This window comes from Chiloscyllium punctatum, chromosome 31 (genome assembly GCF_047496795.1).
Source record: "Chiloscyllium punctatum isolate Juve2018m chromosome 31, sChiPun1.3, whole genome shotgun sequence".
Classification (NCBI taxonomy): domain Eukaryota; kingdom Metazoa; phylum Chordata; class Chondrichthyes; order Orectolobiformes; family Hemiscylliidae; genus Chiloscyllium; species Chiloscyllium punctatum.
In genome coordinates, this window is record NC_092769.1 from 71,589,732 (window position 1) to 71,614,800 (window position 25,069).

Sequence of the window (25,069 nt, forward strand, 5' to 3'; positions counted from 1 at the left end):
ACGGTGGCTCACAACGCCAGGGACCCGGGTTCAATTCCTGCCTCGGACTGTCTGTGGAGTTTGCACGTTCTCCCCGTGTCTCCGTGGGTTTCCTCTGGGTGCTGTGGTTCCTCCCACAGTCCAAAGATGTGCAGGTTGTATTGGCCATGCTAAATTGTTTGTAGTGTTAGGTGGATTAGTCAGGGGTAAATGTAGGGGAATGGGTTGGTGTGGACTTGTTGAGCCGAAGGGCCTGTTTCCACACTGTAGGGAATCTAATCAAATCTAATCTACTTCCCCCTAGGTGCAATGGCAGGCTCTCTGACCCCTGAAAAAACTGTTTGCATCTACTGTTGGAGAAAGAGAGCTGGAATTTAGTGTAAATGTGACTTGTAGTCTCTGGTCTTCGAGGATCTGTTTAAAAATTAGGTTTTATTTTAATTGCAGGAAACATGTTTTGCAACGATTTAGTCTGCCACATATGTAACCCTCATGATTAAGCAAGAGGGAGGAGCACTTAATCTATTGTGCCTTGTCAAAATTTGTATCATGGGAATTAAAAGGGCACATTCTAACTGATACCACCATCAACCAGCGTAGGAGTAGTTTCCTTTCATGTTTGTTTTATTTACTTGCTCTTGAGATGTGGGGTCTTGCAGGCACTTGTGAAAGTGGTGGCCAATCCTATTGTAGTGCTGAAGCCTGTGTGGCCCGTGTGCTCTCTTAGTGCTGTAAGAGTAGAAAATCGGAGGAATGTTTGCCCCAGTAATAATGGACTGGTGTGAATTTGATTATGTTCCCAAAGCATCAGTTGCCCCCTCCATCCATGTGGTTGTGGCAGTTTTTGAGGGCTTTGTGAAATGCTTCCCACAATGCTAAAACCAACAGTAATGTTTACTATGGCACCTTGATTTCTTCTAGGTTCAAGACTGGATGAGCTGCAAGAAAAGTATAACCAGGAGATAGAGGAGAAGAAGCGACTAGTTTCAGAGGTGAAAGCTCTGAAACTGCAGGTTGGTGTGAATTGGTGGATGGTTGGCACTGAATCGTCATTGCACAGTCAGATGTAGAGCGGTTTGACAAATAAGATCATGGTGTTAAGTAGCAGGTGTTGTTTGTTCATCCCCTGTTTGCATCGGGCTGTATTTTATTTCCCCTGTACTGAAAAGGCAGGTCAGAGGTTGCAGCACACATGGACATGGATTTGGATTTGTTTTCAGTTTGAAGCTTTGGAGATGGTGGGGGCTGATGAGGACATAGGGACCCCTCTTGGTGATTAGTGGGCAGACCTCCAACAAGATATTGGAGAATTCACAGACCTACAGAGATATCAGTGTAAGAATGGGAGAGACTGGGGAATTTAAAAAGTATGTCACTTGGCAGGGGTGAGCAACCTTCCTTAAATAGTTTCCAGTCTTCTGGTCCTCCCCTCTGGAATCACCTTCCCCACTTCTGTTGTCTCTAGCAGCATTTCTTTACCTTGAATTGTTGCTTATCAAAGAAGTTCGGGATGAGCAATACAGGTAGCTCTTGTATAATGCGACGGGTGCATTCTTGTGCAACCCTGCATTCTAGAACAATCATGTTCTAGAAACAGTGCTTAAAAGTGTTAGCGATGTAATCATGTTACACCCAATATACATATTAAAAGTTCACTTTAGAAACAGTGTCCCCAGTTTGTCAGGCATGTTACAGTGAATTCGCGTTAATGAAATACACATTAGAATTCCTACAGTGTGGAAATAGACTCTTTGCCCAACAAGTTCATACTGCCCCTCTGAAGAGTATCCCACCCAGACCTATTACTCTATATTTTCCCTGACTAATGCACATCGCCTATGTGTGCCTAAACACTAGACAATTTCCCATGACCAATCCACCCTAACCTGCCCATCTTTGGACTGTGGGAGGAAACCAGAGCACCCGGAAGAAACCCCACGCAGACACTGGGAGAATGTGCAAACTCCATGCAGACAGTTGCCCGAGGCTTGAATGAAACCGGGTCTCTGGTGCTGAGACAGCAGTGCTAACCACTGAGCCTGTAAATGCTTGCCAATCCAATGACCTCCTCCACTTGCATGAACAACTGCAAAAATGAAAGTCGTCTTCTAATTCCCCCTTCCCTCTGTGAAGCATCTTGGATCTGATATTGCACTGGAGGCTTTAAATAAATTTAAGGTTTTCTAATCTTTGGAGGAGAGTGGTTCATTTGTCTGCAGTGCAAATTGAAGAAAAAAAAAATTCCACTGGGATCCTCTGGCTGTCTTCCCGTCTTTGGCCTCTTCCCTCCTCCAGTAATGTAATTAGAATCACTTGTTTGTGACTATGTAAGTGGGCTGCTGAATTGAGATATAATGTAGTGGGATAACTTGGGCTGGAAATTGTGTTGTTTTTACAGTGTCGTCTTTAATTACAGGGACTTGTTTTTCTCTTAACATAGAATCTGTACTGTTTGGAAGCAGGCCATTCGGCCTATTGAGTCCACACCAACCCTGTAAAGAGCATCCCAGCTCCCTTAGCCTATCCCTGTCACCCTGAAGATGAGGAACCTTGTCAAATGCCTTAGTAAAGTCCATATGGACAATATCTGCTGCCTTGCCCTCACTTTGTCATTTCCTCAAAAAACTCAGTCATATTTGTGAGACAAGACTTCCTCTGCATTAAATCATGTGGACTACCCCTAATAATTCACTTCTCCAGATACAAGTAAATCATGTCCCTAAGAATCTTCTCCAATTATTTCCCTATCACCGATGGCTTGCTGGCCTACAATTTCCTGGATTATCCCTGTTGCCCTTGTTGATCAAAGGAATAGCATTAGCTAGTCTCTAGTCTTCTGTGGCCACACCTGTGGCTAAAGAGGCACAAATGTGTCTGTCAAGGTCTCAACGTCTTATCAAAGACAATTAAGTTTTATTTTGTTTGGTCAGGATTTTCTTATTTTATCCCTGCCAGATTGCACTACACAAGTGATTAACTTGAGGTCATTGCTGAGTGATGGCTGTGGAGCGAAGCTAACCGATTCCATTCTCACTTTCCTTCATTCTGTGAAAAATGGGTGATGGGACCATTTATTACAGAGCTCCTGTTGCCTATCGTATTTTTCAAGTCAGTGCCTTCAGGTTGGGGATGGAGGAGATACTCTTGGATTTGCCTTCCAAGCTCATTCACTGAATGTTCTTTGACTAAGGTTCAACAGTTGCAGTTCAGCAGCAACAAGAGTCACCGGGAAAGTGCTCCACAGCAGATTAGAGCCTCTACGTTTTCGTGGCAGCAAGAGGGGACACCAACTCGGGTGCCTGAGAGTCCTGTTGGGCGAGGATCACCCTCCTCTGTATTTCCATGGGAGCAGCCGAGGTCCCCTCCATACTATTCCAGCAGCCAGAAACAGAATGACAACAAATCCAGAACCCTTGGATCGAAGCCTGGGAGTGGCCAACTCAGTCCTCTTGAGGTGTCTGCAAATGCTGAAGTGCAGGAATTGAGGAAAGAAAACCAAGGTGCCGTCTTACTGTGGTTTTTTTTTTGCAATATTGTTTAGATTCCTGCTGTCCTCCTCTTTTATCTTGCAGATTCTGCCACATTCCTGCTCAGCCAGTCTGGCAACCTGTGAACCTGACATTTACAGAAAAAAAGGCGTAGTTATCTCATCTCTCGTGTTGATACTTGTGGAAATTAGTGTTCTGGGAAAGCTTCAGATTCAAATATAACCCAGTGATGACAGCAGAGGAAATGCTGGAAAATACACACTCACCAAATCGTGTTACATTGTTTGAGAGAGAGGGGGAAAAAATAGTATGAAAAGGCTAACTTATTTAAAAAGGTCATTAAGCAAGTGTAGAGTCAAGGTGGGTTAGAAGAGGAAACTTAAGAGGGAAGTCTGTAATGGTGTAGTGGGCACAGGTAATGGAATGATGGTGCAAGGCAAAAGGGTATAATAACAACAAAATAAAGAAGCAAACCATGCATCCAAAAAGGTGTTAATGGTAACAGAAAGCCATTACTGCCTGCTGTCTGAGTAGGTGGGATTCATTGGTTTTGATCAGAAACTGCTGTGTCGAGAGGTTTGTCAGTTGCCTAACCAAAAGATGTGGTGTTGTGCTTCTTGAGTTCACTTAGTCATAGAGATGCACTTCTTTAAACATCACTGGAACAACGTGGGTGGCTGAGGGACAGACCTGGGAAAGGAGGATGGAAATGTCAGGCAGGTGGAAGGTCGGGATCAAACTATTTCCAAACTGAGTGGAGGTGTTCAATAAGGTAGTGGGGTGAACCAGCACAGATTGGCCAAAGTCAAGGAGACCACCTCATGAGCAGCTGAGAAAGACATGCAGTACGTGTGAAAACTTTGCTCCTCCTGGTAGGAGCAGCTGGGACTCTTGAGGGCAAGAAAGGGGGCTGAGGTGATGGGGCAGACGTTTGATTTCTTAGCTTGTGTGGGGGAGTGTTGAGCAAAAGGCGGGGGGGGGGAATGTTAGTCATTAAAGGGTAGAGCAGTGTCAGGGCTGCCCCTCATTTCTCTAGATTTTTTTTTCAGCATAGCCTTTTTTTTTACTAATTGCTTGGTTTGGAAGGTGGAATTTTTGTGAGAATTCCAAGATGATATTTTGCAGAGATGAGTCACAAGTGGACAGGATAGTGAAGAAGGCATTTGGTACACTCCCCTTTATTGGTCAATGAGTTGAGTATAGGAATTGGGATGTCATGTTGCAGCTCTACAGGACTTGGTTAGGCAGCTTTTGGAACACTGCATTCAATTCTGGCCTCCCTGCTATAGGAAAGGTGTTGTTAAACTTGAAAGGGTGCAGAAAAGATTTACAAGGATGTTGGAGAGTTTGAATTATAGGGAGAAGCTGAATAGGCTTGGGCTGCTTTCCCTGGAGCATTGGAGGCCAACCTTAGAGATTTATAAAATCATGAGGGGCATAGATAGGGTGAATAGCCAAGATCATCTTCCCAGGGTAGGGGAGTCCAAAACTGGAGGCCATAGGTTTAAGGTGAGAGGGAAAAGATCTAAAAGGGACAGAAGGAGCAACTTTTTCACAAAGAGGGCAGATTGTATGTGGAATGACCTGCCAGAAGAAGTGGTGGAGGCTGGTACAATGACAACATTTAAAAGGCATCTGGATGCATACATGAACAGGAAGTATTTAGAGGGATATGCTAGCAAATAAGGCTAGATTAATTTAGGATATCTGGATAGGTTGGACTGAAGGGTCTGTTTCCGTGCTTCACAGCTCTATGATTCTATGTAAATTCAAGTAAGAGTGAAACTGGTTAAATAGTACTTAAACAGTTGGGTGTGTGAACAAGATAGTGAAGGAGTGCTGGTGATACAGAGGCGATAATACCCACAGGCATTTGATAAGACATCACACAAAAAGGCAGTTGGCAAAATATAGGCTCAGGTAGTTGAGGGTAATCTATTACCCTGAATAGAGGATTGATTAAGGTACAGAAAACTGTAGGTTTAAATTGACCTTTTTAAGTTGGCAGCTTGTAGGTGCCCATTGGAGTGTCTCAGGAATGATTGCTGGGGACCTCGGCCTTATATAATCGAGACTAATGCCTTGGCCAAAGAGATTATGGCTACTGTGTTTCAGCTCGCTGATGATGCAAAAGCTGCTTGGAATGTCAGCTATTAGTGGCTGCATAGAGAAATAGACAGGCGAAGTGAGTTGTGATCTAGGAAGTAAATGTGTTGATTGCAAGAGGATTGGAGTGGAAGAGTAAAGATCTTGCTTAAATTGCCATAGGGCTCTGGTGCTGAATTGCTCCATTGGAGAAAATTCAGTGAAGGTTGACTAGATTAGTGTCCCTGGAATTAAAAGCTGGCCTTGTGATAAGAGTTTGACTAAATTTGAGGATTGGAGAATGAGAAGTGATCTCATTGAAATATTGGCGATTCTGAAGGGGATTGATAGGAGAGACACTGGGAGGTTGTTCGTACTGGTTGGTGAAGCTAGTACATGTGGGCACAGTCTCAGGATAAGGGGCCGCTCACTTAGGATTGAGATGGGAACATTTTTGCTCGAGCGGTTATGTGTCTCTGAAAAATAAAGCTTCCAGCATCCTCTTTTGGAATAAAAATTTCCAGTATGTTTAGGACTGAGATAAATGAGTTTTTAGAATCTCCAGAATCTAGAGATATTAGGAATGGGCAGGAAAGTGGAGTCCAAGATCAACCCTCTTAGTGTTAATGGCGGAGCAGGCTCAGTGGGCGGAATGGTTTATTTCTGCTCCTATCTCTTGTGTTCTTGTAACTATATGTTTTTAAAAAAAAGCAAGTTTCAGTAGGTTGTAACTGCTGTTTTGTGGTGTGCAAAATCTTAGAATGATGCTTTATTTGGTTGCTACTGTTTGTTGCAGTGCTGCAGAGTACGATGTCTGAGCTGGAGGTTTGGGTTCACTCCCAAGAGAAAGAGATTAAAAATCACCTGAACAAGTTGCAGGAAGTGCAGTCACACCTGGAGAAATCCAGAACAGAGCTGGCAATGAAAGAACAAGCTTTGGTGAAGAGCAGAGATGACCTAATGAGAGCAACCATACAGCAGGAGCAGAACAACAACAAGGTTTGACCTCTCTTTGGGAATTGAGCTATACTTAACTGAGCTGCTTTATAATTGGAGGCGAGAGCACAATGCCCTTAGTATAAAAGGCAGTGGGTTAGTCTGAATGGCTGATGAAAAGGGTTAAATTCTGGGCTTCCGTCTCCGTTGCCTGCATTCAACACTAGTTTACGCTCAATGGGATGAGTGTTTTCTCCACATTGGTGGACGCACCTTAAGTTGGGTTGTGTTGCTTTATTTTTGAAAAGTATAGAGAGTCCTCGTCTGCACATGGCTTATTCAGTTGGAATGTTTCATAGGACAATACAAAAGGAACTTTACTCTGTCAGCCCTGGTCCTGTATATGTTCTGGGAATGTTTCATGGGAACAGTGTGGATGGGGGTTTTACTTTCAGTTTTAAAAAGAGTAGAGGGAGCTTTACTGTTTCTAACCTTGTGCTGTACCTGCCCTGGGAGTGTTTGATGAGGATGGTGTCAAGGAACCTCCTTTTTTTTTGTCATTGTGCCTTATTGAAAGGGTATTCCTTATCCATGACAAACATTTCTCTTGCACTGACTACAGAAAATGTTTTTCATAAAACTATCTTAAATGGCTGACATATTGGAGAAGAAGTTGGTGATTCATTTTTTTATTTTATCTTGCTAGTGTGCAATTCTAGAGCAGAAACTGAAGCAGGTTTCTGAGGAGCTGAGCTGTCAGAGGCAGAATGCAGAAAGTGCTCGACGCCTGATGGAGCAGAAGTTTAAGGACAAGGAGAAAGAACACCAGCAGGTTAGAATAAATAGATTAGTGGAGAGTAGTCTGCACAAATACTTTCTTTCATCCTTCCATTGCCGATCACCTCACTCCCTCTTGCTGTGCATTGGAATTGTCTCCAGCTCACACTCTTTCATTTCATCCATTTATATCAGTTTTTAAATTTGTGAACCAATATCCTCATTCTTTATGAATTCACATGAGATGTGAGAATTGATTTAAATGGGGTTGGTCTGGGGACTATGCCCAGTACCACAGGCACCGGCGGTTCTCATGTAGAAAGTGGGCTGTTAAATTGTGTGCAAGACGGCCAAGCCTGATGATCTTAAACAACACTTTATTTCCTGTATGGTGGTTGGGAGCAGGTAACTGGGCTCATTTCCCATTCTAATCCAGAGATGTAGAGTACAGTTCTGGAGCCCCACCTGCTGTCCAGCCTGAGTTTAGGTTTCTTGAGGCAGAATGGACTCCGTAGCGTAAGGCCAATGAGGAGGTGTTCTTGACCTTCATAAGTAATCCAGTGTATAAGTCTATTTGCTATTGGCGATTTTGCTTTATTAGATGATTAAAGTGCAATGTGCCCAATACACGATACCTATTTTATTAGTCAGCACTAATTGTGGAAATATTAACTGATGAATGTGCAATTTTCTCCTCTCCACTTGTTAGGAGCTGTCTGATCAGCAACGTGCATATCGTAATCTGGAACATCAGTGCAAGCAAGAGAAAAACCAACTAAACCAGGAGATCCAGAAGCTCAAGAACGAGCATCTGGTTTTACAATCTACAATGGATAAAGTAAGATAAGCCAAATGTAATTGAAAGCGTACATACACCATAGAGTCATACAGCACAGAAACAGATCCTTTTTTTTCCAGCCAGCCTATGCTGAACAGAATCGCAAACTGAACTAGTCCCACCTGCCTGCTTCTGGCCATATTCATGTACTTATCCATGTGTATTTTGAAAGTCGTAATTATGCCTGCATCCACCACTTCCTCAGGAAGTTCATTCCACGCACAAACCACTCTGTGTTTAAAAAAAAATTGCCCCCAAGTCTTTTTTAAAAATCTCTCCTCTCTCCTTAACGATATGCTCCCAGCCTCAAAATCCCTCATCACCGGGAAAAGGTGGAATAACGAAGGGCTTTTGCCCGAAACGTCCAATTATTTTTTTTGTTTGTTTTTTTTTTCCCTACTCCCTGGATGCTGCCCGACCTGCTGTGTTTTTCCAGCACCACTCTAACCTTGACTCTGATCTCCAGCATCTGCAGTACTCACTTCTGCCACAGGGAAAGGGCAGCTATAATTGACCCTATCTATATCCTCCGTGATTTTGTAAACCTCTATAGGGGAACCTTGATTATCCAAACAAGATAGGCGGGCACTATTTCATTTTGGACAATTGATTTTCGGTTAATTGAATCAATGTCTCTCCTCTGAGACTCGGAGTTTTCTGTGAAATCTCCTCCCCGTTCTGGAGAGGGCAGTAACATACCGTGCACGAGTCCCCCCCACCAACCACTGTCCAACCCTTGTGCGCCCCTGCTGCTGTCAGCCCCCTCCCCCTCTGGGGCAGACAGAGTGGGCACCAATAGTAAAACTGCTGCTACCTTTGTGGGGTAAGTCTCCAAATAGCTCATGCACGCGCATGCACAGAGAGACACAACTTTTTACTGCAACTTTTTGATAAGTTCTACCTCTGCCCTGTACAGGGCAATGTTAAAGAGATTATCTGGGGAAGGGCGGTTTAGAGTTCACCCCTATGTAGAACTCTAGGGAAAGTGTGGGGAGAGGGAGAGTGGGTGGGAGGTCAGTCATTTGGAGACGGTGCCTGGGCCCCCATCGAAATCCAGGACTGTTCTCTGTAGCATTTCAGTGAGCTGAGATCGTTTTTAATCACCGTAAACAAAAAATGCAATCAGGATTGAAACAGTTCTTTGGTGTAATGTTTCTATCGGTAACTCGAGATCTCCTTCGGCTAATCCGATATTTGAATAATTGATATATTGATAATTGAGGTTCCCCTGTATATGGTCGTCACCTGCATTCCAGACCAGCTTGATTCTTGAATGAGTTAAAGAAGGAATTTCATTGACTATTGGGGTCACTTTTTTTTTATAATTATAATCAAACCTGTCTTTTAAAGTGGAAGCTTCATCAACAGAAGGAACTTCCATCAAGGTGGTTGCTTTACTTGTGATTGTATCTTTTGCTGGATTTGAGAAGAGGGTGGGCAAGAAATTCTGTTACGTCCATCAGAGAAAACCTTATCCAGACAGTGGTAAGTTAGTGGAACTTGCCATAATGCATAGTAGTTGAGACAGACAGCATAGATGGATGTGAGGAAATGTTTTTAAAATTAATTTGTGGGATGTAGATTTCACATGCTAGGCCAACATTTATTGTCCAACTCTAATTACCCTTGAGAAGATGGTGGTCACTTTCCTTTCGGAAGGAACCACAGTTGTCTTTGGAATGTTGGTCCCCCACCGACTGTGCTGCTCGGAAGGATGTCCAGGGACTTGATCCAATGGCACTGAGTGAGCTGCCAATATATTTCTGAGTTGGGATGGAGGGAAATGTGCAAATGTTTGTGTTCCCATGGATCTGCTGCCCTTGTCCTTCTAGGTGGTCAAGGTCATGGGTTCAGGAGATGCTGTTGAAGGGTGAGTTGATGCAGTGCACTGTTGCTGGTACACACTGGTGACAATGCATTTGTGATGGAGGAAGTGAGTGTTGAAGGTGGTGGCTTGGGTTCTAACCAAGTGGGCCACTTTGTCCTGGGTGGTATCATGTTTCTTTTGTAATTCGATCTGGACTCCTCCAAGCAAGTGGCTTGTTGAATAGCAGCCGCTGAGACAGGGGCTTGTTAGCGAGAGAAAGCAACGAAATTTTAAGAGGTGTCATCAAGAGAAGGCTGTTGTACACTATAAGAACCAGCATGGGCCAGATTACTCACGTAACCTGTTTCTTTGTTGTACGGTTTCTGTGATCCTTCAATGGCATTTAATGGAGAGCACAGCTTTGTCTGGAACTGGATCAGCCTCTCCATCCCAACCTAGGCTTCATTTTTGTGAAATCTGCCAGCCACCTGTTTTTGTCCCCCTTGTATCACCTGAGTTCCCTCCATTAAGAGGAAGCAAGATCTCCGAGTTAAATGTTTGCTGCTTTCATTTTAATTTGTTGAGAAATCATCTGGATGAAAGTGCTTGGGGCTTCTCAACTCTTGTAGATGTCCTGATTTTGGTTAAATATTATCTGGGCTAGGTGGTTCTACGTTTGTCAGCATGTGAGCGAATGTTGCTTCTTTTTTGACAGATGGCAGCACAGAAACAGCAGGTGGACAGAGAGTTGGAGGAGGTCAAAGCTAACTTTCACTGTGCAGAAAAGGAACTAACGACTTACCAAAGAAAAGGGGACACTCTGCAGAAAAGTCTCCAGGTGATGTTTACCGTTTATCTTACTATAGTTTAAGAAACCTGCCTTTTCAATGGTAATTGCAACGTATCTAATTTCTCATGTTTCCTGCAATTGGAATGTGGGATCTGGATATGCCAATTAAGCCCTGGAATCAATTACACTATGCATAGTAACATGGGAGCAAGAGTAGGCTACACAGCCTGTCAAACCTGCTTCACCATTCACTTTTTAAATTGTAGCTGTTCACCTGCTTCAATGCCACTATCCCGATATCCCTTGTAGTCGGTCTCCGGAAATCTGTCGATTTCTGTCTTGAGCCTGTTTCATGATTGATTGAGTTCCACAGCTCTGAGGAAAAGAATTGCAAAGATTCACTATCTTCTGTGTAAAGAGACCTCTCCTCCTCTCAGTCTTAAGTGGCTTATCCTTTTATCCTGAGATCACTTACATAGGTCTCTGCCACCCTTGGTGGCCTCCCTGCCTGGTGTAGCAGCCTCCTGCTGTGGCATCCTTGGCCCAACGTGGCGGTCTGAAGCAATCTTCCAACCTCATGATCCTCAAGGTGAAGCTTGGCACAGTCAGGAGCCAGGGATCCATCGTGGACTGGAGGCTAGGTGCCAGCGTGATATGGGCTCGAAGGCTGCTGTTCTAGACTTTTATTTCTGCAATGCTGGTCATTTTGTCTCCATTTTGTAAGATCTTGTAACTAAAGAAGCTGTACCTGGATACCTTTGTACCGAAGATTGTGCTGTAAGTGGTGACGTATAAACTTTTCACTGTAATCGTTGCATATATGTGACAATAAAGCTCATTCATTCATTCACTTGCTCACCAGGGAAGTAGATCTGTGACTTTAATCTATCTTTGCCCTCATTTGCTATGGTTTATGAAAATCCGTCGATCTCCGGTTGAAAATTAAAAGTTCACCAAACATCGTAGAGAGTTCCAAAGTCCTGCTCCCTTTGCAGTAGAAATGTTGTTTAAGGTCACTCCTGAAAGGGCTGGCTCTGATTTTTAAACTATGTGCTGTATTCGTAGACTTTCCAGGCAGTGTAAATACTTTCTCTTCTATCTGTTCGTCTTTGGTGTTATGAAACATTAATCCAATCACCACCTCCTAAATTCAAGTCCTCGTCGGTGTAATTGTCCTATGTTTCCAACAAATGGTTCAAGGGATCAGATGAAAGTGAGGTGGGAAGGAGATACAGAAATGATCTGGCAAGCCAGCAGCCTTCAGGACTTGATCCAAGGACGGAGTGCAGGTTTACAGTTCGTTGAAAGCGGTATCACAGGTAGACAGCGCAGCGGGGAAAGTGTTTTGTGTGTTTGCTTTTGTTAGCTATTCCATTGAGTGTAGGAGTTGTGGCTGTGCAAGACATTTGGTTAGGTCGTTTTTGGAATATTGCGCAATTCTGGTCTCCCCACTGTAGGAAAGATTTAAAACTGAAAGGGTGCAGAAAGGGTTTACAATGATATTGCCAGAGTTGGAGGGTTTGAGCTATAGGGAGAGGCTGAATAGGCTGGGGCTACTTTTCCTGGAGCGTCGGAGGTTGAGAGGGTGACCTTTTATAGAAGTTTATAAAATCATGAGGGGCATGGGTGGCGTGAATAACCAACGTCTTTTCCCTAGGGTAGGGGTCAAAACTAGAGGGTATAGGTTTAAGGGGAAAGATTTAAAAGAAGCAACCTTTTCACACAGAGTGGTGCGTGTGTGAGTAAGTGGTGGAGGCTGGTACAACATTTTAAAAGGCATCTGGATGGGTATATGAATAGGAGGGGTTCAGAGGGATATGGACCAAATTCTGGGAAACGGGACTACATTATTTTAGGGTATCTGGTTGACATGGATGAGTTGGACTGAAGGATTTGTTACCGTGCTGTACATCTCCATATTTCTGTGTGCTGCTACATAATTTCTCTCATGTTTCTGTAACATCTATGATGTCTCGATAAAGATTATTATAGGTTTATTATCAGTTTCTAAAGTAACACTGTAATCTTATTCACTTTTCTGTTTGTGACTTTCTTGCCCATCTTTCAGGAAGCGCTGGAGGCAAAAGGCCGCTTTGCTGACTGGCACGACCAAAGCACTCAGAGAATCATGCACCTGGAAGCACAGCTGAAAAAGTTGGAGAAAGAGCTGGCTCTGAGTCAGAAATTGAGAGAAGGAGCTAAATGTAAGTCTGTTACTTAAAAAATGCCTTTAATGGTTGTAGTTTTTCATTGTCGTCTGGTACCCTGTAAAATTAAATAAGTCTTATCAGATACTCAAGAGTGTTAACTCCTGGCCCTTCAAATCGACATGACTGGCTGGTAAAATAACAGCCATTTAGCTTAATAGGTGAGCCTTCTGATTGGAGCTTACTCACTGGGTGCTGGCACTGAAGGTTTTGACCACTGCCATCATTTGGAGATAGAAGAGGGTGGATTTTGTGAACGAGTATGAGCTGAGCAGTCTGTGTTTTGCATCCACTTGTTCATTAACATGCTGACTGTGTCTGGCTTTGTGCGACTGGAGCCGAGTCCACAGTGTGAGTGAGCCTTTTGTCAGAGGGAGAAACTGGGAAAAATGGCACGTGAGCAGCCTTTCAATTGTAGTAGACTGAATCATGAGTCAGTGAACAAACACTTGTGAAATGTCAATCTATGGAGACACTGCTCAGTTGTTGTACCATTTGGGCTTTTGGCCCAGATTTCAGTATATGGTGCCTTGGAAGTAAGAAGCATACAAAATAGGAACAGGAGTAGGCTATTTGCCCATTCATGTCTGCACTGTTATTCAGTGTGATCTTAGTTGATCTTCGAATTAAGTACCCTGTTCCAGCTTTTGCCTCTTTCCCTTTGATGGCTTTAGCTCTAAAGATGGTACCTGTCTCCTTCTTGAAAACATTTGTGTTTTGGCCTCAGCAGGGTAAGGGCTGGCGACTGTGACGATATGTGCATTTAAGAGGGATTTGTCTATCCTGGTTCTCTTGAAGGTTGGTATTGTATGTTTGGTGCTGAGGTGTCCGCTCCAATGAGCAGAGTAAACGGCTTGGATATAGTTTTTTTACAGAACACGAGTGGGTGAAGTCAGGCTCACACCGACCCAGGGTTTTGGGTTTTGCTTTCAGTTGTTGAAGTCTGGATTTTGTGGAATTGAAGCTGCTAAGTACATGTCTTTCTCTGTTGCTGCAAAAGGTTGAGTTTTCTCTTGGCTGCTAGATTCATTCTGTTGGTGTTTCTTCTTCCGGACTAAAGGAAATAGCAAGTGAGGGAAATTTTGTTTAGCTAAATTTGCCTTTGCCAAGGGTGTGTTTGTAGGGTGCTGCTTATGGGGTATTGGAACATTTGATGAGTAGTAGTTAAGTAATATTTTAAGTATTTCAATAGATTAAAGCTATGCCAGTTTTTTTTTGTTTGTATTTTAACTGTGGCATAAGAATAAGGTACACTTCGCTTAAAGCCTCGTAATCGGATCACATCTGGAGTGCACTGCCTTACATTTGCCTTTTAAATAAGCTAAATGTTAGTGTGCATGGTTATCGCAAAACTGTTTCGATGGGTTTTGGTCTGGTCCAGAGCATGATGATCACTATTTTTTGCTTTTCTGACACTGTACATAGTTAACATCACCATTACAACTTAATAAAGTTGAATCTTGTTTTTAATTTTAGCTGAGAACATGGCTCTTGCATCCAAACTTAAAGATCTTCAAAAGAAGCTGGATTCTGCATTCCAACCGGACTGTAGGAGCATGCATCTGTCGCCAGAGATGTGCAAGTTGAACAGAAGTGATGGGAATGAGGTCAATGAGTGTGACATAGGTGAGGAGCAAGAGAGCAGTCAGTCAAAAGATGAGCGGTCTGATAACACAGGTGCGGTTGTGGGATTGTCGCTGAAAGCTGGAGAGGAAATGTTGGACTCGAAGGAAGGAAGTCCACTTGGGGAATTAGCAACGAAGTCTGTTAGCTTGGACCAAGATAGTGGCACCAATCTGGAAAAAGATCCAAATTTAAACATTGAAATAAAAGCTGAAGTTGTGCAAAGAGGAACTTCGACCGAATCCCAAAACTTGAAAGAAGCAAGGAATGTCCTCCCAGGTCCTGAGGAGAAAGTGGGAACACAACTCCAGGAAGTCAGCAAAGAGACCACTACGGAACTTGAACTGGATGGGATGGAAAATGCAGCTGTGCTCAGAGAGCCTGTAGAGAAAGGTGAGGGGATGATTGACTTGCTTGATAAACCGATTACAGTTTCTGTACGTCTAAGAGAATGTGAGGTGGAATTGGATGCGGTAAAGTCTGAAAAGCAGATGTTACAGCAGGAGCTGGATGATATGAAGCAAACACTTGGTAGCAAAGTGATCGAAGGCCAGAAAAATCAACAGACTATTGTGGAGCTGAGACGGAAGCTAAAGAAGGCAACGCAAAAACGCGCTGCAGAGACTGAACACTCCACTCCACTGGTTACTTTGCAGGCGGGACAGATCAGTGCTCTGGAAAAAGACCTGGAGCACGAAAGAGTCAAGGTGGCAAGGCTGCAAGAGACCAATAGGTTGCTGGAGCTTGAGTGTAGTAGAATCTCTGATCTAACAAGATCCATTGATGGCCATATGAGACCAAATGAAGATGAAATTCAGATCCTGCAAAATGCCGCTTCTAAGAAGATAGAGCGGCTTGAGCAACAGTTGGTGGATCTTAACAGTGAAAAGACTTGCATTGAGGAGATCATAAAAGCAAGTAGTTGGACATTTGCTGAAAGCAGTGATCTTCCCCTGGAAAACCTACAAAGCCAAGATGCTGAAAACCTTGAGGTTAACAAGATATCACCAAACCATTTGGGTTGTAACTCGGGAGAAATGCTAGAACAGAAACTAAATGAGGAGAGAGATCTTTGTTTAGAAGTTGTCAAGGTGGGCAACGAGAGGAGCTATGAGGAGGATGGTCGAGAGCTCTTCCTGGAACAACTGAAGCACAAACTTGCTGAGCAACTTGAGTTTGACAAGCAGTCACTAGAACATTTGAAACAAGTAGGTGAACTTAAGAAAAAATGTCAAGAACTGACCACTGAGAAGGAGCAAGAAGAAAAAGCCAAAAGACAAGCTCAAGAAAATTTTGACAGTCTACAATCGAGAATTCACAGGGAAACGCAGCAGTTGACAGTAGCATTGGAAACCCAAAGTAAGAACATCGAGGGTCTTCTCCTGAGCATGGAGGAGAAGGACCAGACCATTCAGGTTTTGAATGGGCGCCTGCAAGATACTTTCAATGTTCTGTCGTGCCTTCAAAAGGAGAACTTTGAGCTGAAAACCAGCTTGAAGGTGGTTTTGCAGTCCAAACAGAAGTATGCTGACAGTGCAGCTTTATCAAGGAATGCCATGCTGGAGCAAACCAGTGAGGGGTTGCTTCCTCAGTGCGATCCAAGCGAGAGTGAAAGTGGCAACGTGCTGTCTGTGCAAAACTTGGGGTTGGGTGAACCAGCCGCCACGGTGCCTGCTGATGGCATGGTTCAAAACTCTGAGCCCGGCCACAGTGAAAATGTATTTGATATTCTGCTGCTGCCCGAAGAGCAGGCTGTTCCTCAGGCTCTGGACGACCAGTGTGAAGAAACAAAGGTGCCCTCTGATGTTTTGAAACTGAAAGAGGACCCTGAACTACAGGCGCAGCAGCACACACTTTGCTGTCAAAACTTGTTTAATCCTATGTTGGCTGTACCGAGGGAACAGCGGGTAAGATCTGTTCCAGCTGCAAAGCCGACCTCTGGCACGCCTGAGGTGCCCTCCACAGTTAGTTCTGCAAATCAGGATATTGAAAACCAAAGGCAACCCGTGGAACTGAATTCGGAGCAGAGAAATGATGGCAGTGTTGCCCGGCATTCCACCAGCCTTCTGGGGACGAGTGGTTCAGTGCAGAAGGAGTTGTTGGCCTTTCATATCAAGAAGTTTTGTGATGAAACTGAAATGCTAATTGGAGAGGGAACAACAGAAATTGCTGACTCTAAGCTTGTTCTTGCTTTTAAAGAAAAGAAGCCAGTTGATGAATTGAGAACAGAGGAAGAGCTGGTTGAAGAAGTGGAAAGGGTAATAGGCAGGTTGACACATGCCTTACTTGTTTCAGAGGAGGAGCTCAAAGAGGCAAAGGAATTGAACCAGCAAGTGGTCAGCGACTTGAACAAGGAATTAAATCTCTTGCGTTCAAAATGTGCCAGACTGGAACAAGAAAAGGAGCAGCTTCATTCGGAAGTTCAGAAAGCCCAGGAAACAGCCGGTGACAAGCTGTCTGAGATAGAAGACTTGATGAATGCAATCCAATCCAGTGAGGCCCGGCTAAGAGCAAGTACCGAAGAGAAGAACCACCTGAAGCAAGAGTTGAAGGCTCTGCGAGATTGGAAGCAGAAGGTTCTAGAAGATGGTGCTGGTTCGGAATCTCGGAAGGAAAGTGGTCAGGGAGAACCATGTGCGTTACAGGAGTCTGCGCTCAAGGTGAACAACCAGATCCAGCGACTGGAAGAAGAACATGAGACCCTAAAAAACATAGCTAAAACTGCAAAGCACTCCCAGAGACAGCTTCAGGAAGAATTGAAGACAATCCAATCTAAAAAGTCTGCACTCCAGAATCAGGTGCTGTATGCTTTTGTATTCAGGGGAACCTCGATTATCTGAACGAGATGGGCGGGCACTATTTTTCGTTCAGATAATTGATTATTCTGTTAATCGATTTTTAAATGCCTTTCTTCGGGGGCTCAGTTTTTAGAAGTCTGCTACCTGTTCAGGAGACTGCAACAGCACACAGTGTGTGAGACCCAGCCCCACACCGCTCCCAAACCCCATCCAACACCGCCCGCCCTGCCACAAAGCGCGTGAGCTCCATCCCTAACACCGCCTCCAGAACACCGTCTAACCTTGCCCCCGCCTGCCCCACCTTCACCCTGCCCCAACCCCTTCCCCCACCTGCCCCTGTCATCTAACCCCACTCCCCTCCCACCCTGCCCCATCCCCTCTCTGGGCCAGCTGGACTGGATACCAACAACAAGACTGCTGCTGTGGGGTAAGTCTGTGTGCGCACGCACACAGCTACAGCCACACTCACAACGTTTTACTGCAACTTTTTGACAGGTTCTATCTTTGCCCTGTACAGGACAATATTGGAGAGATTACGTGGGGAAGGGAGGTTTAAGGGTACACCCCTCTGTAGAACTCCAGGGAAAGTGTGGGGGGAGAGAGAGAGGATGGGCAGGCAGTCATTTGGAGACGGTGTCTGTTTAATCACTGTAAACAAAAGACGCGATCACTGTTGCAAACACATCTTTGATGTAATGTTTCTATTGGGACCTCGAGATCTCCTTTTGGATAATCTGGTATTCGGATAATCGCGGTTCCCCTGTGTTTTCCACTTTTCCCCCTACCTTTACCTTAAGGTGCGAAATGCTGCAGGACTGTGATTTGTGTTGCTTGTGCTGGTCCCTTGAACCTGCTCTGGTTTCTGTCAGATTTTGGCTAATCTGATTGCTCCATCTTCCCAACTGTCTACAATAACCTTTCCAGCTTTCTCACCCCTTCCTTGCTCATCAAGAACCCATTTACCTTTTGACTTTAAAAATATTCAAAGATTCTGCATCCATCATCTTTTCAGGAAAAGAATGCCAAAGGCTGTACATTTCAGCCATGTAGCAATGTGGAGGTAAGATTCTGGCTGATATCAGTGCCTCTACATTAGGGACAAGGTCAGAAGTCACACAACACCAGGTTACAGTCCAACAAGTTCATCTGAAATCAAAGGCCCTCAGATCAGCATGGTGGCTCAGTGGTTAACACTGTTGCCTCACAGCGCCAGGGACCCGGGTTCAATTCCAGCCTCGGGCGACTGGGCAAACTCCACACAGATATTCTCCCCGTGTCTGCATGGGTTTTCTCCGGGTGCTCCAGTTTCCTCCCACAATCCAAAGATGAGCAGGTGAGGGTGGATTTAGCATGCTCAATTGCTTGTAGTGTTCAGGGATGTGTTAGTTGGGGTAAATGTAGAGTAGTAGGGTAGGGTAATAGGTTTGGGTGAGATACTCTTCAGCGGGTTGGCAAAGGGTCTGATTCCACACTGTTGGGATTCTGTGATCGCCAATCCCTCGCCAGCTGAAGCGAGGAGAAGCACATAAGCACAGAATCCAGAGGCAGAGAGACCAAAAGGTTGCACTTGTAGTGTGAGTGGGGTGTTGACAGGCCGAACAGCGATCAAAAGCGTCTGACCACGTGAGCAAAGTGCCAATAGCTGAACAGCAAGTGAAGGGACGACTTGTTAATGTCTGCCATCTTGGGTTCATTTGCAACATCTGAGAGACACCTAGAGAGACGGACAGGTATATCCCCTGCTCAAGGTGGCGGACATTAACAAGTCGTCCCTTCACTTGCTGTTCAGCTGTTGACAGTTTGCTCACGCGGTCTTATGCCTTTGATCTTTTGCAAAGATTTGTTGTTCGGCCTGTCAACACTCCACTCACACCATTTGTGTGATCTTTTGGTGGCTCTGCCTGTGGATTCTGTGCCTCTGTTCTCTCGTCAAGCGAAGCGAGGAGGAGGAACACAGTGCTCCAAAGGCTTGTGATTACAGGTGAACCTTTTGGACTGTAACCTGGTGTTGTGTGACTTCTGACCTTGTCCACCCCAACACTGACACCTCCACGTCATGTCTACATGAAGGAGAGGAAGATAGTTCAGCAGCTCAACTCCACTGTTGAACATTGTGAACTTGAAAAAGGTCTGCATTTGACGGCACTCTTGTCTGTCTCACCTTCATACTGGCACCTCGAGCAGTTGTGCCACTTGTGTGCAATCAGATTCTTTGCCCCAACACGTGGAGACTTTTTTTTTCAACGGTCTGGGCTTCTCAAAGTCATGCTTCAAATCCAAGCAAAAATGTGAATAGAAACCCAAAGCAGGTGTAAACCACTCGGTCTGTCCTGCAAGCCTCTAGACAGGTCACCTCTGATCTGAAATGGCTTGAACTCTATTTCCCTGCATGTGCCCATAACCCCCTGACGTCATTGTCAATCAAAAATGTTTCTGATGTGCAGAATTTTAGCCGAGCAATTAATCGGTAAGCTAGCATTTGGCACAGTGTGCGAAGGCACTTTTAAATTACAGCTGTTCAAGTGCAATTAGTGCTCAAGCCAGTCTCGAATCTCCTGAAATATGCATACCTGTTTGAATGTTATTTGCAGGTTGACCATCTGCAGAAAAGGGTTGTTGAGCTGAACAAAGAAAATATGGAACTGCGTGCCAGGTTGAAACTGTGGGAAAGAAACTCTGCTGTCAAAGAGGATGTGCCCAAGGAAGTTCTGCGGGTAAATGGTCTTCACAAGACCATCCTGCCAGAAGGCAGTCAGCAGCAAGGTACCATTTAAATAGTTTTTTTTGAGCTATCAGGAGAGTAAGACCTATCTTAAACGAGGAATCAAGCAGGCTAAAAGGGGTCATGAAATAACTTTAGTGAGCAGAATTAAGGAGAATCTCAAGGCCTTTTGCTCGTATGTAAGAAGCAAGAGGGTAACTAGAGAAAGGGTTGGTCCATTAAAATGTAGGGAAGCCAGGTTGTGTGTCGAACCTGAGAAAATGGGTGAGATTCTCAAGGATTACTTTGCATCAGTGTTCACTGAGGAGAGGGACATGATGAATGTTGAGATTATAGAAATTGTTTACTCTGGATCATGTTGACATAAGGAGGGAGGATGTGTTGGGTAGGCAAAAGGATATTAAAGGTGGACAAATCCCCAGGACCGGATGGGATCTATCCCAGGTTGCTGGGGGAGGCGAGAGAGGAAACAGCTGGGGCCCTGACAGATTTCTTTGTAGCATCCTTAAACACAGGTGATGTGCCGGAGGAGTGGAGAGTTGCTCATGTTGTTCTCCCTGTTCAAGAAGGGTAGTAGGGATATTCCAGGTAACTACAGACCAGTGAGCCTGACATCAGTGGTGGGAAAGTTGCTGAAGAAGATACTGAGGGATAAGATCTATTTATCTTTGAAAGAGAATGGGTTTATCAGTGATAGGCAACATGGTTTTGTGTGGGGGAAATCGTGCCTTACCATCGTAAGAGTTCTTTGAGGAAGTGACCAAGTTAATACATGAAGGAAGGGCTGTAGAAGTCATATATGTGGACTTTGGTAAGGCGTTTGATAAGTTTTCCCATGGTAAACTAATGGAGAAAGTGAAGTCACATGGTGTGCAGGGTGTTCTAGCTAGGTGGATTAAAAAACTGTTTGAACAACAGGACACATTAGTAGTTGAAGGGAGTTTCTCGAAATGGAGAAAGGTGACCAGTGGTGTTCCACAGGGATCAGTGCTAGGGCCTCTGTTGTTTGTGATATACATAAATGATCTGGAAGAGAGCATTGGTGATCTGATCAATAAGTTTGCAGATGATACGAAGATTGGTGAAGTAGCAGAAAGCCTAGGGAACTGTCAAAGAATACAGGAGAATATAGATAGACTGGAGAATTGGGCGGAGAAATGGCATATGGAGTTCAATCCAGGCAAATGTGAGGTGATATAGTTTGCAAGGTCTAATTCTAGAGAAAACTATACTGTAAATGGAAGAGACTTGGGAAAAGTTGATGAGCAGAGGGGTCTGGGAGTTCAGGTCCATTGTACCCTGAAGGTTGCTGCACAGGTGTATTGAGCGGTCAAGAAGTCACATGGTATGCTTGCCTTCATCGACGGGGTATTGAGTATAAGAGCTGGCAAGTTACGTTAAAATTGTACAAGACTTTGGTTCAGCAGCTTCAGAATACTGTGTACAGTTCTGGTCACCACATTACCAAAAGGATGTGGATGCTTTGGAGAGGGTGCAGAGAAAGTTTAAGAGGAAGGTGATATGGAAGATACTAGTTATGAAGAGAGGTTAACTAGGTTAGGATTGTTTTCATTCGAAAAAAAGATTGAGCGGGAACCTGATTGATGTTTACAAAATCATGAAGAGTAGACAGAGATATGCGTTTTCTCAGGGTGAGAGGTCATGCGTTCAAGGTGAGTGAAGAAAAGCACAAGGAGGATACACACAAAGTTGTTTACACAGAGGATGGTAGGTGCCTGGAACGCGTTGCTAGTAGAGGCAGGTACGGTGGATTAATTTAAGGTGCATCTGGACAGATGCATGAGAGGATGGGGAGCAGAGGGATACAGGTACTTAGAAATTGGGCGATAGGTTTAGACAGTGGATTTGGATCGGCACAGACTTGGAGGGCTGAAGGGCCTGTTCCTGGGCTGTAAATTTTCTTTGTTCTTTGTTCTGTCTGTTAGTGATTGTAGTTTTGAAAGTGCAGCACTCTTCTATACGTTTCAAACATGGATGGATATATTTTTTGTCTTTGAATACTGCATGCAATTCTGGTGTCCCTACTATAGGAAGGACGTTGTCAGACTTGAAGGCTTCAGAAAAGATTTACAAGGATGTTTCCAGAGTTGGAGGGTTTGAGGTATAGGAAGAGGCTGAATAGACTGGGCTATTTTCTCTGGAGGTTGAGGGGTGACCTTTATAGAAGTTTATAAAATCATGAGGGGCATGGATTGGGTGAATAAACAAGGTCTTTTCCCTGGGTTGGGGCAAATGTAGACGGTATTGGTTTAAGGTGGGAGGTGACAGATATAAAAGGGACCTAAGGGCAACTTTTTCGAGCTGAGGGTGGCGTGTGTATGGATTGAGCTGCCAGAGGAAGTAGTGGAGGCTGGTATAATTACAACATTTAAAAAGCATCTAGACAGATGCATGAATAGGAAGGGTTTAGAGGGATATGGGCAAAATGCTGGCAAATGGGACTGGATTAATTTAGGATATCTGATCAGCACGGACGAGTTGGACTGATGCGTCTGTTTTCGAGCTGTACAACTCTATGACTCTGACTGGTCGAGTGGATTACTGTGTGGCAAAAGTGAGGGCTGTAGATGCTAGAAACCAGAGTTTAGATCAGAGTGGTGCTGGAAAAGCACAGCAGGTCAGGCAGCATCCGAGGAGCAGGAATATCGACGTTTCGGGCAAAAGCCCTTCATCAGGGTCCTGCCTGATGTGCTTTTCTAACACCACTCTGATCTAAACTCTGGCTTACGGTGTGATTTCGGTCTAGTGTTGTGAAGGCATTCAGACCCTACTTTTAGTTCTGGGCCCATTCACTCACTTTAGCTGATGGCTGTGGTTAGGCCACTACAGTTACCCTCCTATTCTGAGTCAGAGGGAGAAGAATCATTTGGTTGAAACAGGTGAATGTTGTTGTTGCCTGTGTCATCTCATTGCAAAAGAGCTTCCCACTCACCAGATTCACGGATTAAGAACAATCTCTTAAATGAGGCTAAAGCTTCTTGACCAAAACTTTTGAAATCTCCCATTTTCTGGAGTGCAGCCTCTTTTCAATTTTGAGATCCTGAGGTAAATATTGTCAGATTTGACATGGGTGAATAGGTATTGAATTACATTCCAATTGATTTAGCTTAAGTTTCTGTAAATGTTATTTTTTTCTTTTTTTTCCCCTCTCTCTAATGACATATAAAGTCAAAATATTTATATTTATAGAGGTGGGCGGCACGGTGGCACAGTGGTTAGCACTGCTGCCTCACAGCGCCTGAGACCCGGGTTCAATTCCCGCCTCAGGCGACTGACTGTGTGGAGTTTGCACGTTCTCCCCGTGTCTGCGTGGCTTTCCTCCGGGTGCTCCGGTTTCCTCCCACAGTCCAAAGATGTGCAGGTCAGGTGAATTGGCCATGCTAAACTGCCCGTAGTGTTAGGTAAGGGGTAGATGTAGGGGTATGGGTGGGTTGCGCTTCGGCGGGGCGGTGTGGACTTGTTGGGCCGAAGGGCCTGTTTCCACACTGTAAGTAATCTAATCTAAAAAAAATTGTACATCTTGATAACTGGATGCTTTCTGGATACTAAGTGTTCAGTTTTGCGTCAGCTGTAACGATTTTGCTCCATGAGAACTTGAGTATGTAATCTAATTTAATACCTTTGACGCAGTATCAAGTGTGTATCATCATAAAAGGTGCAGTTTTTCCAACATTAAACCAAAGCCCTGCCTGTTCAGGGATTGGAGGGTGGTCTGGGGCAATGACACTATGCAGATTTGGAATGGTAACTGTCCCAGTGGCTGGACAAGTTTCATTCTCATCTAACGTCACTGAAAAACAGTGAAGCTACTATTTCCATAGAATCCCTACAGTCTGGAAAAAGCCCATTTGGCCCAACTAGCCCCTACTGACCCTTCAAAAAGCATCCCACCCAGACCCATCCCTGTAACCGTACATCCCCATGGTTAATGCACCTAACCTACAGATCCATAAACATAGCAGGTAGTTTAGTATGGCCAATCCACCTAACTTGCACAATTTTGGACTGTGGGAGGAAACCCTCACAGACACAGGGAGCACATGCAAACTCCACGCAGTCGCCTGAGGGTGGATGGAACCCAGGTCCCTGGCGCTGTGAGGCAACCGTACTAACCACTGAGCCACCATGCCATCATGTGACTGTTGCTAGTGCTGAACATAGCTGCAGCAGTTGCCTACATTAACTCTGTGCTTCATAATTAGCTGTCAGTCATAAAGTCAGTGTCATAGAGATTTACAGCATTGAAAGAGATCCTTTGGTCCAATTTGTTTGCACCGACCAGATGTTCCACATTAATTTAGTCCCATTTGCCAATGCTTGGCCCAGATCCCTCCATTCCTTGTACCCCTCCAGATGCCTTTTGAATGTTGTAGTTGTACCAGCCCCCACCCCTTCCTCTGGCAGCTCATTCTATACACGCACCACCTTCTGTGTGAAAAAGTTGCCCTCCCTGTCCTTTTTTAAATCTTATACCTATGTCCTCTAGTTTTGGACTCCCCTCCCCGTGAGGAAGACCTTGACTCTTCACCTTATTTGTGACCCTCATGATTTTATAAACTTCAAACAGGTCACCCCATATCCTCCAACGCTTCAGGGAAAATAGCCCCAGCCTATTCAGCTTCTCTCCACAGCTCAAACCCTAGAGTGAGAGGTTGAATAGACTGGGGTTATTTTTTATGTGAAAAGTTTCAGCAAGGGATTCTTGCCTTGCAGTTTGTCCCGTTCTGTTCCTATTATACTTTGGAGTAGTCCAAAACTGATTGAATGTGAAATCATTTGAGAAATTTCAGTAAAAGAGGGCAATAACTTTCTTTGCGAATGTAGGTTTGCTCGCTGAGCTGGAAGGTTCATTTCCAGACGTTTTGTCACCCTACTAGGTAACATCTTCAGTGGGCCTCAGGCGAAGCACTGTACAGGATTCCTACTTTCTGTTTATATGTTTGGGTTCCTTTGGGTTGGGATGTCCTTTCCTGTTCTTTTTCTCAAGGGGTGGTAGAT

General features: G+C 44.5%; 1 protein-coding gene across 3 annotated transcripts in view; it reads left to right on the forward strand.

The window, feature by feature from the left end:
- Positions 1–25,069, forward strand: part of LOC140457046 (uncharacterized) — a 49,309-nt gene that overhangs the window by 18,885 nt on the left and 5,355 nt on the right. For 2 of the 3 annotated variants that reach the window (XM_072550976.1, XM_072550975.1), the window contains exons 5-13: positions 901–992; positions 3,170–3,479; positions 6,349–6,551; positions 7,195–7,320; positions 7,975–8,103; positions 10,626–10,748; positions 12,769–12,904; positions 14,384–17,328; positions 19,920–20,091. In XM_072550976.1, coding sequence (XP_072407077.1) covers positions 901–992; positions 3,170–3,479; positions 6,349–6,551; positions 7,195–7,320; positions 7,975–8,103; positions 10,626–10,748; positions 12,769–12,904; positions 14,384–17,328; positions 19,920–20,091 — 4,236 coding nt within the window. The remainder of the gene's footprint in view (positions 1–900; positions 993–3,169; positions 3,480–6,348; positions 6,552–7,194; positions 7,321–7,974; positions 8,104–10,625; positions 10,749–12,768; positions 12,905–14,383; positions 17,329–19,919; positions 20,092–25,069) is intronic. The other variant, XM_072550977.1, reaches the window with a different exon arrangement.